Source organism: Daphnia carinata, chromosome 9, assembly GCF_022539665.2.
Source record: "Daphnia carinata strain CSIRO-1 chromosome 9, CSIRO_AGI_Dcar_HiC_V3, whole genome shotgun sequence".
Lineage (NCBI taxonomy): Eukaryota > Metazoa > Arthropoda > Branchiopoda > Diplostraca > Daphniidae > Daphnia > Daphnia carinata.
The window spans coordinates 2730575-2743091 of NC_081339.1; the positions used below are offsets into that span (position 1 = coordinate 2730575).

The 12517-nt window shown below is 41.0% G+C and overlaps 5 protein-coding genes across 7 annotated transcripts in view; 4 read left to right on the forward strand and 1 right to left on the reverse strand.

Annotated features, from left to right (window-relative positions):
- The first annotated feature begins 1628 nt into the window (after positions 1–1628).
- Positions 1629–3199, forward strand: LOC130688411 (neuronal membrane glycoprotein M6-a-like). Its single transcript, XM_057511397.2, has 5 exons — positions 1629–1977; positions 2051–2207; positions 2278–2437; positions 2499–2649; positions 2721–3199. Exons 1-5 carry the CDS (start codon positions 1974–1976, stop codon positions 2975–2977), a joined length of 729 nt encoding a protein of 242 aa, XP_057367380.1. The 5' UTR covers positions 1629–1973; the 3' UTR covers positions 2978–3199.
- Positions 3200–3331: 132 nt separating this feature from the next.
- LOC130688401 (GPI mannosyltransferase 1-like) lies at positions 3332–4769 on the reverse strand. Its single transcript, XM_057511381.2, has one exon. It carries the CDS (start codon positions 4632–4634, stop codon positions 3384–3386), a length of 1251 nt encoding a protein of 416 aa, XP_057367364.1. The 5' UTR covers positions 4635–4769; the 3' UTR covers positions 3332–3383.
- A 943-nt stretch (positions 4770–5712) lies between these two features.
- The window catches only part of LOC130688932 (cryptochrome-1-like), a 40342-nt gene continuing 33537 nt past the window's right edge, over positions 5713–12517 (forward strand). The window contains exons 1-8 of one of the 2 annotated variants that reach the window (XR_009421733.1): positions 5713–6051; positions 6132–6347; positions 6422–6540; positions 6603–6707; positions 6774–7015; positions 7084–7346; positions 7423–7764; positions 7849–8090. Coding sequence is in view for 1 of the 2 variants with exons in the window: in XM_057511934.2 (XP_057367917.1) it covers positions 5934–6051; positions 6132–6347; positions 6422–6540; positions 6603–6707; positions 6774–7015; positions 7084–7346; positions 7423–7764; positions 7849–8021 (1578 nt within the window). In the remaining variant the exon portion in view is untranslated. Of the gene's footprint in view, positions 6052–6131; positions 6348–6421; positions 6541–6602; positions 6708–6773; positions 7016–7083; positions 7347–7422; positions 7765–7848; positions 8115–12517 lie in introns of those variants that run through there. The other variant, XM_057511934.2, reaches the window with a different exon arrangement.
- Positions 8335–10614, forward strand: LOC130688933 (uncharacterized). Of its 2 annotated transcripts, XM_057511935.2 has the most exons (4): positions 8335–8629; positions 8703–8834; positions 8903–9117; positions 9231–10614. In XM_057511935.2, exons 2-4 carry the CDS (start codon positions 8821–8823, stop codon positions 10325–10327), a joined length of 1326 nt encoding a protein of 441 aa, XP_057367918.1. In that variant the 5' UTR covers positions 8335–8629; positions 8703–8820; the 3' UTR covers positions 10328–10614. The 2 variants fall into 2 exon arrangements, with proteins under 2 accessions (XP_057367918.1, XP_059352826.1); XM_059496843.1 differs by lacking the exon at positions 8335–8629 and having other exon boundaries at positions 8698–8834.
- On the forward strand, positions 11130–12255 carry LOC130688968 (speckle-type POZ protein-like). Its single transcript, XM_057511990.2, has one exon. The coding sequence runs from the start codon at positions 11186–11188 to the stop codon at positions 12221–12223; it is 1038 nt and encodes a 345-aa protein (XP_057367973.1). The 5' UTR covers positions 11130–11185; the 3' UTR covers positions 12224–12255.

Below are 12517 nucleotides of genomic sequence, written 5' to 3' on the forward strand. Positions count from 1 at the left end.
ATCTCATTTAGGTTCGTCGTTGGTTGACTGCCTTAGTGTTTAATTTTTACTTGTGCACGCCGAGCGCAAAATGATATGCGTCTTAACCAGTCATATCACTTTTAAGCCGCTATGAACAAAATATAGCGTTACCTTCGTTGCCCTTGATATCTGTGTCTAGCGAGCAACGTCTATCCAGAGTTAAAACCGCCAGGTAGTGGATGTTTTAATGTAGTCATTTGTATTGCCCATCTGTGTGTCTAGCACGATAACATTTGCCTACCAATCCATCGAGTGCAAAACATCGTCAAGGACGACACATTTCATTAAGGATTTTTGACGGTATGTTTTAGCTTGTTAAGTACTTCACCGTTCCGCAAAGCCTCGAACGCGCTTTGCAATCAAAACTGTTTGACTGAAAAACTGCCTGACTGTTTGATTTACTACGCCCAGGAGAATTTAGCGAATAGGTGTGGACGGGAGTGAAAAATGTAGGCGCTTCGAGGAAGCCCTGCAGAGCCTAAACTTTTGTGGTTTGTCACTTGTGCTGGGCGAAATCTAGAGAAAAGTTGCGGCCGCAACTCGTTGAGTTTCGCCGTCATTTTCAATCAGACAGCCCCAGTGGATCACGATCGTTCGTCCCAGCACGAATTTAACAAACCTATTTAGCCACTTTAAGATCCAGTTGTTGCTGGTTCAAACCCTTAAAACTACCAAAGGAATTGGAACAGCAAATAGTACTTATTTATTTTTGCTTTTAACCAGGGCGTTAATTGCATTTTTTTCAATTCTCCTTTCGACGTTGCCATCAGCAAATTTTGGTAGAAAGCGAATTGCGATCCACACACGTCGTGACGGTAGTTTAATGATTGAAAAGTTTTTTGCTGTTTTTTTTTAATCATTGCAAAGACCAGTGTGGAAATGTACGAAAGATTAACTACTATATATTGTCTAATTATGCCAGAATTTTAGAAAGGCTCACAGTATTAAATGGAATCCATTTTTGTTTTAGTTTTATGGTAAGAAGTGAATGGACTTCTCGCATGGTAGAAGACAATTGCCGATTTCCGGTAAAGCACATATGATGGAAAAGCAGTATTTTCTTTTTAGATCTTTTGTTTAACCATAACGAGTTTTAATACGCTGCATTTTGTTTCGTTACAGTGTAACCGGTAATATAATTTATCGGATTCACGGTTTTTTCTTTACGGGGAAAAAGAATGTCTAATAGCGAGACTTCTACGAGTGTGCCACCGCACCTTGGAGTAGAGCCGTCCCTTAAGTTATTTGCTGACCAACTTTATTTTGTTTCGATTGCTAAAACATGTTGATAAATGTTTTAGAAAATTCCACTTGAATCGTGGAGCTGAGGCCGTAAACCCATAAAGAGAGTAGGAGTGGAACGGGTCTTATCAGTTGCAAATTAATGTTATTTTATTCGGGTATTGATAAGTAAGGCGTATCGAAATGATTAAAATTCAAACACCCAAAACTGGTGGAGTACGGAATTTAGCAAGTACGAAGTATAGAAAACAATCCTATCGAATTAAGGAGAATACTCAATGGTTACAGAGGCGAAAATTTTGAAAACAAATTCGTCAGAGATAACAAAGTTGCCATTTTGATTTTAAATCTTGAGTTGACACTTCGTTTCCCTTATAGCGTCTGCTCTATTGTTGTGCGTTCCAGGGTTCCAGTCGGCTGCATTAAATCCCTTCCCCCTCGATGCCCTAACTTTGATTTCAACTTCCGGACGCATCTTTTTTTTTCCTGTACGCACTCGCGACCGCAGAGCATTAATTAGAAAAGGTACCTGAAACCAAAAGAGTAGTCGAAAGTTTTCTTTGTCCCCTGAGGGACTCACGACGTGCACTTGTGCTTTTGTTGAGATTTCTTCGTGTTTGACAGGAGGGACTACCTCGCTTCGCTGCTGCTTGGGTGTGTTCTTACAGCTGCTTTTGTTTCAGTTGAGCTAAGCTACACCTCTGAGTAAGATGGGTAAGTCATAAGATTGTATTTTAGGGTGCTGTTCAAATACTAAAATTTACTGTTCACCACATGAATTTGGCAGGTTCCTGTAGAGATTGCCTGACACGCATCCCATATGCAACATTTATTGCTACCGTTCTGTGTTTTATTGGCGTTGGAGTATTCTGTGGCACTGTTTACAGAGGAGCAACACTAGCCAATTTGATTTTGTTAGATGTATTCCATGTACAAGTTGAATGGTGAGTTTTCCAGAAAGTTATTTTTAGTTCAACAGGTTGTTAATGTCTCCTTGCTGAATATTTTGGATAGGATTGGTATTACAAGGCTCCTACTCATTATTTTGGGTGGAATTATGGCCTGTTTAGCACTCATCATGCTAGTTGTCGGGTGCCTGGCCACAGGCAGTACTCGTCACACTGTTTACAGAGCCTGGAAAGCACGAGTAGGTGGAAGACTATCCTGCGCAATAGTAATATTTAAAAAGTTACAACATTCTTGTTACAGTTGGCTTAATTTCACATTTCTTGCAGTTTCTTGGAATGTCCTACATTTTGTTTTATGTCTGGGTTGGCATCTTAATTTGTTTGACTATGGTTACCTTGATCTTCACTTTGTTCTGGGGTCTTTGCGTTGACAATCAACGCCGCCACGATCGCCCCTGCATCTCTTTTGTTCAGTTCGGTAAGTTTTACAACTTTGAAAATACTTAGCTATTGATCTATAAAATGCATTCCTGCTTAAAAATTGTGAAGATTGGCTTTTCCCGAATGGAACGACTAAGGACGACCTGGAAGTCTGTGGTCCTGAAGAACTGAAGCTATTTTGTAAGGATTACGTTGAGGTTGCTGAAGTGTCGTTCATCTTGTCGACTGTGGCCTCGTTTGTGGTCTCACTTTCCCTCGTACATTATTTGATGTGCCTAGCATCAAATTACGCTTACATCCGTGACCAGGAGAAGATCTCCGACTTGCAGGAGATGCAATACCTCCACGAATCCATCATGAAGTAGATAAACGTCAAAGTAGATTTTTAGTCGTTTACAGTAGACTAGAGAGGAATCGTGCCTCTACGTTCATTCCAACGGACAATTGAATTTTTTTAGATTTCAGACTCCTTTCAGAAATTCTTTTTGCCGTCCAAGTTTGACTCGATTCTCTTTGCAAGTTTCAATGACACAAACGAATTGCCTTTTTGCCTGCTCTTATAAAACAATATACTTCTTTTTATTACATTTTCAAACACCTGCTATTTCACAGTTGCCAAATAGCCCATGTTTCATCCAGATATCAACGTCGGACGGCTGTTGAAATCAGAATGCCATATATCTTTTACACCTACGAGAGTAGTAAAACAAGTTTCATGGTAACTTAGATGTAGACGTGTATTTCTTAACATGCTACTAACTGAATGTGTCTTTACAATAGTTTTTTTACGCCCCGTCTTCTCTTTACTTGGAGGACTTGGGTCATAATATAGACGTTGACGACAAAGAAGAGAAGGCTGGCCATCCAAACGTGTAGCATGACATTGTGGCCCAGGAATTCGAGTCTATACGCGCACAGAAGCCACAATCCTTGACTCAACAACCATGCCGAAGACATGGCTATACGTTTAGTGTTACTGAAGTTTAACTCAGGAAGACAGAGAGGCAGAAGACTTAGGTACCACAAAAAATACTGTGACGTGACCACTTTGTTAAAGGTGACAAAACCAAAGGTGAGAACGAAGAGGCCTAAAGCAATGTCGGCTCTGGAACGATAACGCCACGATATGACAAGCACAATAAGCATCTGTGGTAGAAACGAAGCTAATGCGACCAGTGTGGCAGTGTCAAGCCCACCATGAAGGTAGAGTAGGTAGAAATAAGGAGAAAAGTTGTGTCGGACGTCTTGTCTCGTCAAATGGTACAGATAAGTTTCGTGTAGGAACGGCCAGCCGTAAAAATAATAGCTGACGGAGCTGGCCATGACGATAGAGAGGCAAAAACCGACAACTAATTTCACTCGACCAAGGTTAGGTTTCAGACTTTGGAATAGTGTAACAGAAGGGCAAATGCTTGTGTAGAAAACCAGGGAGTAGATGATGGGATACAATTTCAAATGTACTGCCAGGCCAAGTGAAAAGCCACTCGCCAGGTAAGAGCACTGGTCGTGAAAGTAGAGGGTCATGAGTACAGTAAGAACAATCAGTGACTCAGCATTCCCTCGTGTTGAAACTATCAGTGTGATGGGATTGAATAACCAGAGGCAAAGACTTTTGAACGCAATTGGTGAACTGAATCGCGACCTCACGTTGCCGTATATGATAAGTCCGTTCATCAAATCGATAACTGAGAACAAAAGTTTGCCGAAATCCGAATGGAGGAAGATGTTAGGTGTCAGGATCCATGCCAGCAACGGCGTATAGCGATAGGTAGGGCGAAGATAAGGAGATTGGCCTTGAGTCACATATCGAGAGGCATCCGAAAAAACTATGTAGTCCACATCGGTATACTTAACTGACAGATACTTGTCTTGAAAGTGCCCCCACAGGATTAGGAAGAGGCGGACAGCTAAGCCAGCAGCACAAGCTTTATATTTCCTGTTTTCACTATCACTATTTTCTACAGCTTCATTCTGAGCTTCTAGACGCGCGTTCCTATCTTTCTTGCCGATTTGTGTATGCATTTTCTTAGTTGATTGAATTCTTCAAGGCATGCATTCTGCTTCAAGTTTTCTTGGACTACAACACATTTAGCATATGAAACAGCTGGACCTCCACAATCTGCCAAAAGTTGGGGGAAGATTTTCAGACGAGTTTGAGCCTTCCTTACAGAATCCATAATGAACCTGAGTTAATTTGTGACATAATACTTGTTTTTTTATTAATACTTTTAATTCAACTTACTTTTACTCTGTGGATTTTTCTAAGGCTTTGTATGAAGGTGTGACTATGGTATCATACACAGGCTTACTGAAAAATATTAATAAACCTGTGGTTAATGCCAACACGTGAAATACACGGGGATTGCGGGTAATCCAGGAGTTTCGTGGTTGCTGATATCTGGACCACACAGCTTTGCGAACTTCCTTTTCCTAAAAATTTAACTGAAAACAATAGGCTGAGATAGAGTTACAAAGATAATTTTACCATGAAATTTGAAAGCAGCTATCCTTTGGTAACCAGGTACGCTCTACAAGATTTTAGAAAATTATTTTCTTGTTTAATTTCCGTATTCCAATTGAAAAGGGTGGAAGATGTTGACTGCGTTATCTCTGATACCAATCGGTTAAGTGTTATACGAAACACCGAAGTTGGAATAATACGCAACGAGAATAGAAAACCGTCGTCTGCTTTAGTTTGTTTTTACACTGCAGTGCCAGACATTTTAAATGTTGTTGAAAAAGAATTAGTTGAAATTAAAAATTTACAATTAAAATTTACAGGTTTAAAACAGGGGGCGAGAGAATAGATAATCAATGGAGATTTTTAAAAAACTTGGATTTCATTCCTCAGTGTTCAGCTATTCATTTTGGTCTACTGTGTTCGTCAATTGCAGTCTATAGATGCAGTGTGGGATAGAGGTCCGGCGTAGTTTACCTGGCGGCTTAGTGGAATGTACTGGCGCGCCATTCGTAAAAGGATTTTATTCATGTTTTACTATAATTCAACTGTCGCGCCAGTACCTTCTGATATTAAGCCTGCCTCGGGAAACCCGACGCCGAGCCAAACGCTGAGTGTCGTAGTGTCGGCTGTCGGGCCTTCAAAATCAAGCCTGAGCGAATTAGCGGCAAATGTCAGTTTGTCTCCATGTATTGATGTTTCAATTAATCTTTCGATCCCTAAACTCCAATCAATCGATGTTTCGATAGCGGGACCGACTCGTGTATTATACAGTCTTTGTTTGAGACCTCGGTAAACGAGCGTGACGTTACGTCATTAGCCCATCACATATTTCAGGATCACGCTTAAATTTCTTCCAAATTATGAATATTCTTTGGTTCCGTCGTGGGCTAAGATTTCACGATAATCCTGCTCTTCTATCAACAATAGAGAATTCAAAGGAGTTTCTAGCTCTTTACATCTTTGATACAACATTCCAAGGTATGATACAATAATTATTAATTTATTATGTATAGTGCATATTCAGTAAAGGCCTTTCCACTTTATTTATGTGGACCTAGATGCTGGATACAAACCCTATCACATGTATGGGTTCTTGTTGGAATGTTTGAATGATCTAAATGAAAGGCTTCAAAGTATCGGAACAAAGCTTCACATTTTCCAGGGTTGTCCTCTGGCAGTGTTCCGTCATATACATCAGTCACATGGTGTCAACAAGCTTTGTTTTATTCAAGACTGTGAACCTATCTGGCACGAAAGGGACAATGCAGTCAAAAGTGAGTTCTGTAGTATTTTTTTTTATTTGCCACCATCACCATTTCCAAAATCAAATAATATTTTATTCTTTTAGGTTTATGCTTGGAGTTGAACATTGAAGTTTATGAACATGTTGCTCACACCCTTTGGGATCCCATGGACATAATTGCATCTAATGGTGGAACTCCTCCTTTAACTTATGAGATGTTTGTGGTAATGCTCTGCACAAAACCACAGATCATCACACCAATCTACATGTCTCATTTTACTTGCAGCATGTTGCTATGTCAGTTGGTGATCCACCAAAGCCAGTTGCTGATCCAGAATGGAAAGATGTAAAATTTGTCTCTATTGAGCCACTTAAAACTAACAAATTCATTGTAAGTTTTTGTGGAAATTGTTTTGTTTTTTCGTTTTTTGGAAGTTTCTTTTTATTTTCGCAATAGCTATTTGACGGTGTACCTACCCTTGATGCAGTTGGTGTACCCGAAAATCCCGTAGGTCGCCGAAATCGGAAAATAATTGGCGGAGAAACCAATGCACTAAAACATTTCGCGATTAGATTACAAGCCGAAGAAACCGCATTTCGAAGTGGTTTCTATCAACCAAACCAAGCCCGTCCTGATTTGCTTGGCCCTCCTCTATCCTTGAGCGCAGCGATCTCAGTGGGAGCTATGTCAGTCAGACTGTCAGTAGTATTTCTTTATACATTTATTCCTATTCCAAATAGTACTAATTTTCTGCTATACTCTACAGATTCTACTGGAAAATTCACGAGCTTTTTGACAAAGTAAATAAAGGTAGCCCGCCTGCTTGGTTAGGCATTACTGGCCAAATTATCTGGCGTGATTACTTCTACGCCATGAGCCGAATGAATCCCAAGTTCGATAAGGAAGTAGATAACCCAATCTGTTTACAAATTCCTTGGAATGAAAACCAAGAGCTTTTTGAAAAGTGGAAAAACGGGCAAACAGGATACCCATTTATTGATGCTGGAATGAGACAGCTAAATCAAGAAGGTCAGTTACCTTTTGTTTCCTGTGGCTAATATTTATAATTCATAGGCTTGTATGCAATTCGGTATGTCCCCAACAGGATGGATGCACCACTCGGTCCGCAATGCTGTAGCTATGTTTCTAACACGTGGTGATTTGTGGCTAAACTGGGATATTGGAGCCGAATACATGGCGTATCAGTTGGTAGATTCCGACTGGTCTGTTAACTCGGGCAATTGGATGTGGGTATCAAGTTCTGCCTTTGAACGGTTACTCGATTGCTCCGTTTGCATCAATTCGGTGCTCTATGGCAAGCGCCTAGAACCATCAGGAGATTATATTCGTCGATATGTTCCAGAATTGGCCAATTTTGAATTCGAATACATTCACGAACCGTGGAAGGCTCCGATCGATATTCAGCAAGCGGCCAATTGTATAATAGGTTTGCAAATTTTTTCACAGCTTCCACATGGATGTTTTGTTTTTCTGTCTAATTTTTCTTGTTTTCCCTTTGCATGTCATTCAGGCAAAGACTATCCTGCCCGAATAGTCATACACGAAGAAGTGTTAATTCAAAACCAAACATGGATGAAGGATTTTCGTAGAAAGTTCAAAGAAACTCCAGCCCATTGTCAGCCGTCATCCAATAGCGAAGTATATAAATTTTTCTGCCTCCCAGACGACAGTCTCCCGTTCTAACCAATTCGGGAAGTCGAATCATAGATCCATCTTTTAGATTGACTATTTTTCCAAAATGTTTACAAAAGAGTTTCATAAAACTAATGTGCTGTAGACATGCTGAGTTATAATTTTAACTATCGATCAAGGGTATAGTATTAATCTGAGAATGGAGACGATGGTGCATAGTTGGAACGTAAAAAGCTGTGTTAAGAATCTCCTGCTTATCTGACGCTATTCTTATACTGGTATATGTTTTAAACATTTATAAATGTTGTACGTTCGTATACCGTTTCCTTTTTTCCCATGATGATATCTTGATGCGAAAAAGACATTCCAGGTACAAAATTATCTGACTTTTTCTCTGACTATATTTGATTTAGTTAAAGTTTAGATGACATAGTTTTCCATGGTATTCGCAGTTCCAGCTGAACAGTGTCACACAAAGAACCTCAACTCAGAAGATCCAGCGGTTGTATCGTCAGTCAATGCAGTTGTAATAATGTCAATTTAATCCAGGCCCCTGAGAATAATGGTTAAAATTTTTGGAACTACTGACAACTGTATCCTTCGCCCTATTAGCAGTGTAGGGGCGATCCATTCGAAGAATTGCTTCCGCATCTAATGAGGTAAGTGATTTTCTAGAACCAATTTAACTACCTTACTTTCTGATGGCTTAAAGACAATTGTTTTAACCTTTAGCAGTGCTTTTACCATTCGCTTTGGAAGTTGAATAAAAACCTGGTAGTATTTTGTTTTGTCATCATTCGCCGAGTTTAGCTCAGCAAACGCGGAACAACAAGTCGATTCCTTCTCCAACATGAAACTGCACAAGTAATTTAACTTTCTTATTTAAGGAATGTGTAATGTATTTATCAATAATTGCATTTTCTCTTCTACAGATTTACCATCATTTTGCTGGCAGTATCGTATTCAGTTCGAGCTCAGTTTAAAGAAAGTGACGATAGTTTTGTTCCTTCAACGGAAACACTGGAAGAAGAAAATTCGCCTGTTTTCCGCCTTAACATTGCTAAAGACGCAACGGGTAAACAATCTTTGCCAATGCTTCCTCAACCAAGCCAGCTGTGCGCCGTTCTCAGCAATTGCAATCCTCAAGGTATAATTTTTTCACCGTTTACAAGAGTTGGCTCATCTAGCCATCCTTTCCAAAGCTAAATGATTTACGCAAACGTTTTATTTTGTAATTGGCACTATAAATTCCAAAAATAGTTCCACTTCAGCCATTTGCTACTGTAACGAACTCTGCCGCCGCTCTGATGGGTTCCCCAACACCATCTTCACCGTCGATGAACTACCCCGCACCGGCAACCATGGCTTATCCCGCCCCTATGGCACCTACTCCTGCTGCGCCTATGTATTCCGTCACTACCACACCTACCCCTTTGCCAATGAGTTTTTCGACTTCCGGCACGCCAACAAGCTACAACGGTGCAGGTACGATAACCTATACCACTCCCGCACCACCTGCCCCGGTAACAACCAGTTATGCCACTCCTGCAATGATGAACTACTCCATGGCACAACTCCCTACACCGGCACCTATGACCTATTCCCCGCCTTCCTTACCTTCACCCGCTTTAGTTGGCTATCCTGCTCCCACGGTAGTTATGTCTTCACCAATGGGCTATCCTGCGCTTTCAGCACCTACACCAGCACCTACTGTATATCCTTCGGCTACGGTACCTTCACCCATAACTATGGGCAATCCCGCACCAATGGCACCTTCCATTGCATCAGTGAGCTATTCCGCACCTATGGTACTTTCATCCTTATCCATGGGATCAGATGCCCCACCGGTACCTACACCCGGACCAACAGGCTATGTCCCTCCTTTGGCACCTACACCTACATTGATGGGGTATGCTGCAAGTGCGTCAACCCCGCCAACACCAACAGGCTATCCTACACCTACAGTATCTCTTCCTGCCCCAATGGGTTATCCTGCAACTCCGACCGCTACACCCGCACTGGCAGGCAGCCCTGCTTTCCCAATTCCTACACCAGCAATGACAGGCTCTCTCGCATCTCCAGCAGCCATGGCTATTCCTTCCCCCCCTGCAACCATGCAGATGCCAATGGGTTATACCGCAGCTCCAGCACCTGCGCCTACCCGGTGCTTAATCCTACACCTTTGGCAGCTCCACTGGCCTCTGCGAGCTATCCTGCACTCCCGATGTCTGCACCTTCCCAGATGGGCTATTCTGCACCTTCTGTACCTACACCAACATTACCCTCTGTATCTTCTGCACCTCCACCAGCATCAGTGGGCTATGCCCTATCTCAGGCAACTATGCCTGCAGCAGTGAGCAATTCTAGACCATTGGCCCCAATAGCACCTGCAATAATAAGCTATCCAGCAGCTGCAGTACCCACTCCTGCATCAGTGAGCTATCCTGCACTTCCTACCATGCCTATTTCAGCGACATTGCCTACTCCATACCCGATGAGTTACCCTATTCCTGTAACCACCCTTCGTCCGTATCCTATCAATGTCTCTTCAGCTTATTAATGAAACATGGCCTTCCTTAATGTTGAAAGGTATGCTAAATGAACAACGTCGCAGCACAAAAGAAAGTAAAATATTTCACATGATTCCAACTTTCGTACGATCGGCGTTCGACGAGAACAAACAACTTGATCACAGAGCTCATAAGCTTGAACCTTGGCCACAGGGTTTCGTTAAGACTCAATGATGTCTTTGAAAAAATTACGAAATCCTTGGAACAATTGTCAACCTACTGACGAGGTGAACATTCGAAAAAAGGTACGCGGATGAATTCCCATCCTTCATACTGTTATTTTACTTACAAATTTGTCAAATCAATCGTGTTTATGAAGTAAGAATAATGGCAAGATTGTACCGTGATTTTTCAAAGTTCGGGCAGGAAAGCTTTTCCATCGTGGCACGTGTCATATAGAGATTTCGTTCAGCCCCGTGTTTGTTCATCTGTTTCGTACGTTACGGTAAGACCAAACAGGTAAAAAGGCGTAGAAAACTAGTATCTTAAATAAAAGCCATATCTTTCGTGAGAAACGATAAACTAGAGATTGCGTCATTTTTGAGGAAGCTCTGTTTTTTTTTTTTGTACGAATGGAGCTTTGGTCACTTATTGCTAACTACGGGACAAAACAAGCTGTTGAAAAGTGTTCGCTGTGCTAAAGAAATGCTGCCGGCTATAAAAATCAAAGAGGGATTCTTCTGCATTTCGTGGGATGTCCAAAATCCAACTGGATACGGACAACAGTGGGGACAGACGAATAGGCAAAGCATTGTTGCTAACCAAGTGGATGTTTCAAATCTTACGGAAATTTTTAAATCTTGCAAGCTCTCTTACAAAATAGAAGAAGACCTACATGGAGTTCTTGAGATGGAAACTGTGATATCAAATGAAATGGGACGAGGTAAATTGGAAACTATACTTGTTCAGGTAACGAAAAATGGTGTCCAACAGTTAATGACCTTAAGGCGATCTACGTGGACAATTACTTGGAAGAAATGTGAATGGAAGCCTTCGTGTAACTGCAAAAATTCTGGTACTGGCGTTTATCCAAATAATTACGGGAAAAGTTGCGGTTATTGTAGGAGACCGTTTACATTGGAGAGCCCTCTCGTAATTCTAATTCAGTCAGATCTTGGTTCGTCGATTTCTCTAAAAAAAGGACCTCAGCATGTCATTGATCATTTATTGAACCTATGGAAAACTAAAACTCTGTCGAATGTCACTTTTCAGTGCAAAACAAAATCCATCGAAGCTCACACTTTGATCCTTGCTTCTGGCAGCCCGGTGCTGGCTGCGATGTTTCAACATGACTTTACGGAAAACCAGAAAAAAGTCGTGGTAGTCAAAGAAATCGAAGCAAATGTTTTTGAAGAGCTGCTTTGTTTCATCTATACCGGAAATTTTTGCGTCACCAAGGTGGATGTAGCTAAACTACTGGTTGCAGCCGACAAATATGCTGTGGAAACATTAAAAGAAGAGTGTGCAATGTATTTGGCCAATACTTTGACTGTAGAAAACGCATTGTCATATCTAGTGACGTCTCATCTCCATAATTCACCGATGCTTTACCAAAGTGCATTGGATTTCATTACGAAGAAGGAAAATGAAAAAATCATCTGCCGGCGCGAGGATTGGATGCAAATAATAAAAAACTACCCAGAACTTTGCTTCCAGGTAACACAACTTATGATGAGTGATTAACATACTTCATATAATGGACGTCAAACTGAAAATGAAGAAGGAATTGTTGAATACACACGCTCGACCCAGTTCACACAGCTTTCAAGTTGAATTATCGCTGCGCATTTTTCGTCTAAAACATTTGTGCGTAGCTAAAACAAAATATTTTATCAATTTAAAATGTTTCCCTTAAATGAAAACCTTTGTATCATGTCGTCAAAACTGACGATGAAAACTGATAACAACCTGATAACATGAAATACCATATACGTCATGTTAATCTGTTCCCAAGTTGTTGTTTATCGAAAACTAAAT

Coding starts and splice junctions, on each gene's coding strand:
- LOC130688411 (XM_057511397.2), top strand. Junction 2,438..2,498: donor GAAGACTATCCTGCGCAATA/GTAATATTTAAA, acceptor CATTTCTTGCAG/TTTCTTGGAATGTCCTACAT. Junction 2,650..2,720: donor CATCTCTTTTGTTCAGTTCG/GTAAGTTTTACA, acceptor AAAATTGTGAAG/ATTGGCTTTTCCCGAATGGA.
- LOC130688401 (XM_057511381.2), bottom strand. CDS start 4,634: ATGCATACACAAATCGGCAAGAAAGATAGGAACGCGCGTCTAGAAGCT.
- LOC130688933 (XM_057511935.2), top strand. Junction 9,118..9,230: donor CAGCAATTGCAATCCTCAAG/GTATAATTTTTT, acceptor TTCCAAAAATAG/TTCCACTTCAGCCATTTGCT.
- LOC130688968 (XM_057511990.2), top strand. CDS start 11,186: ATGCTGCCGGCTATAAAAATCAAAGAGGGATTCTTCTGCATTTCGTGG.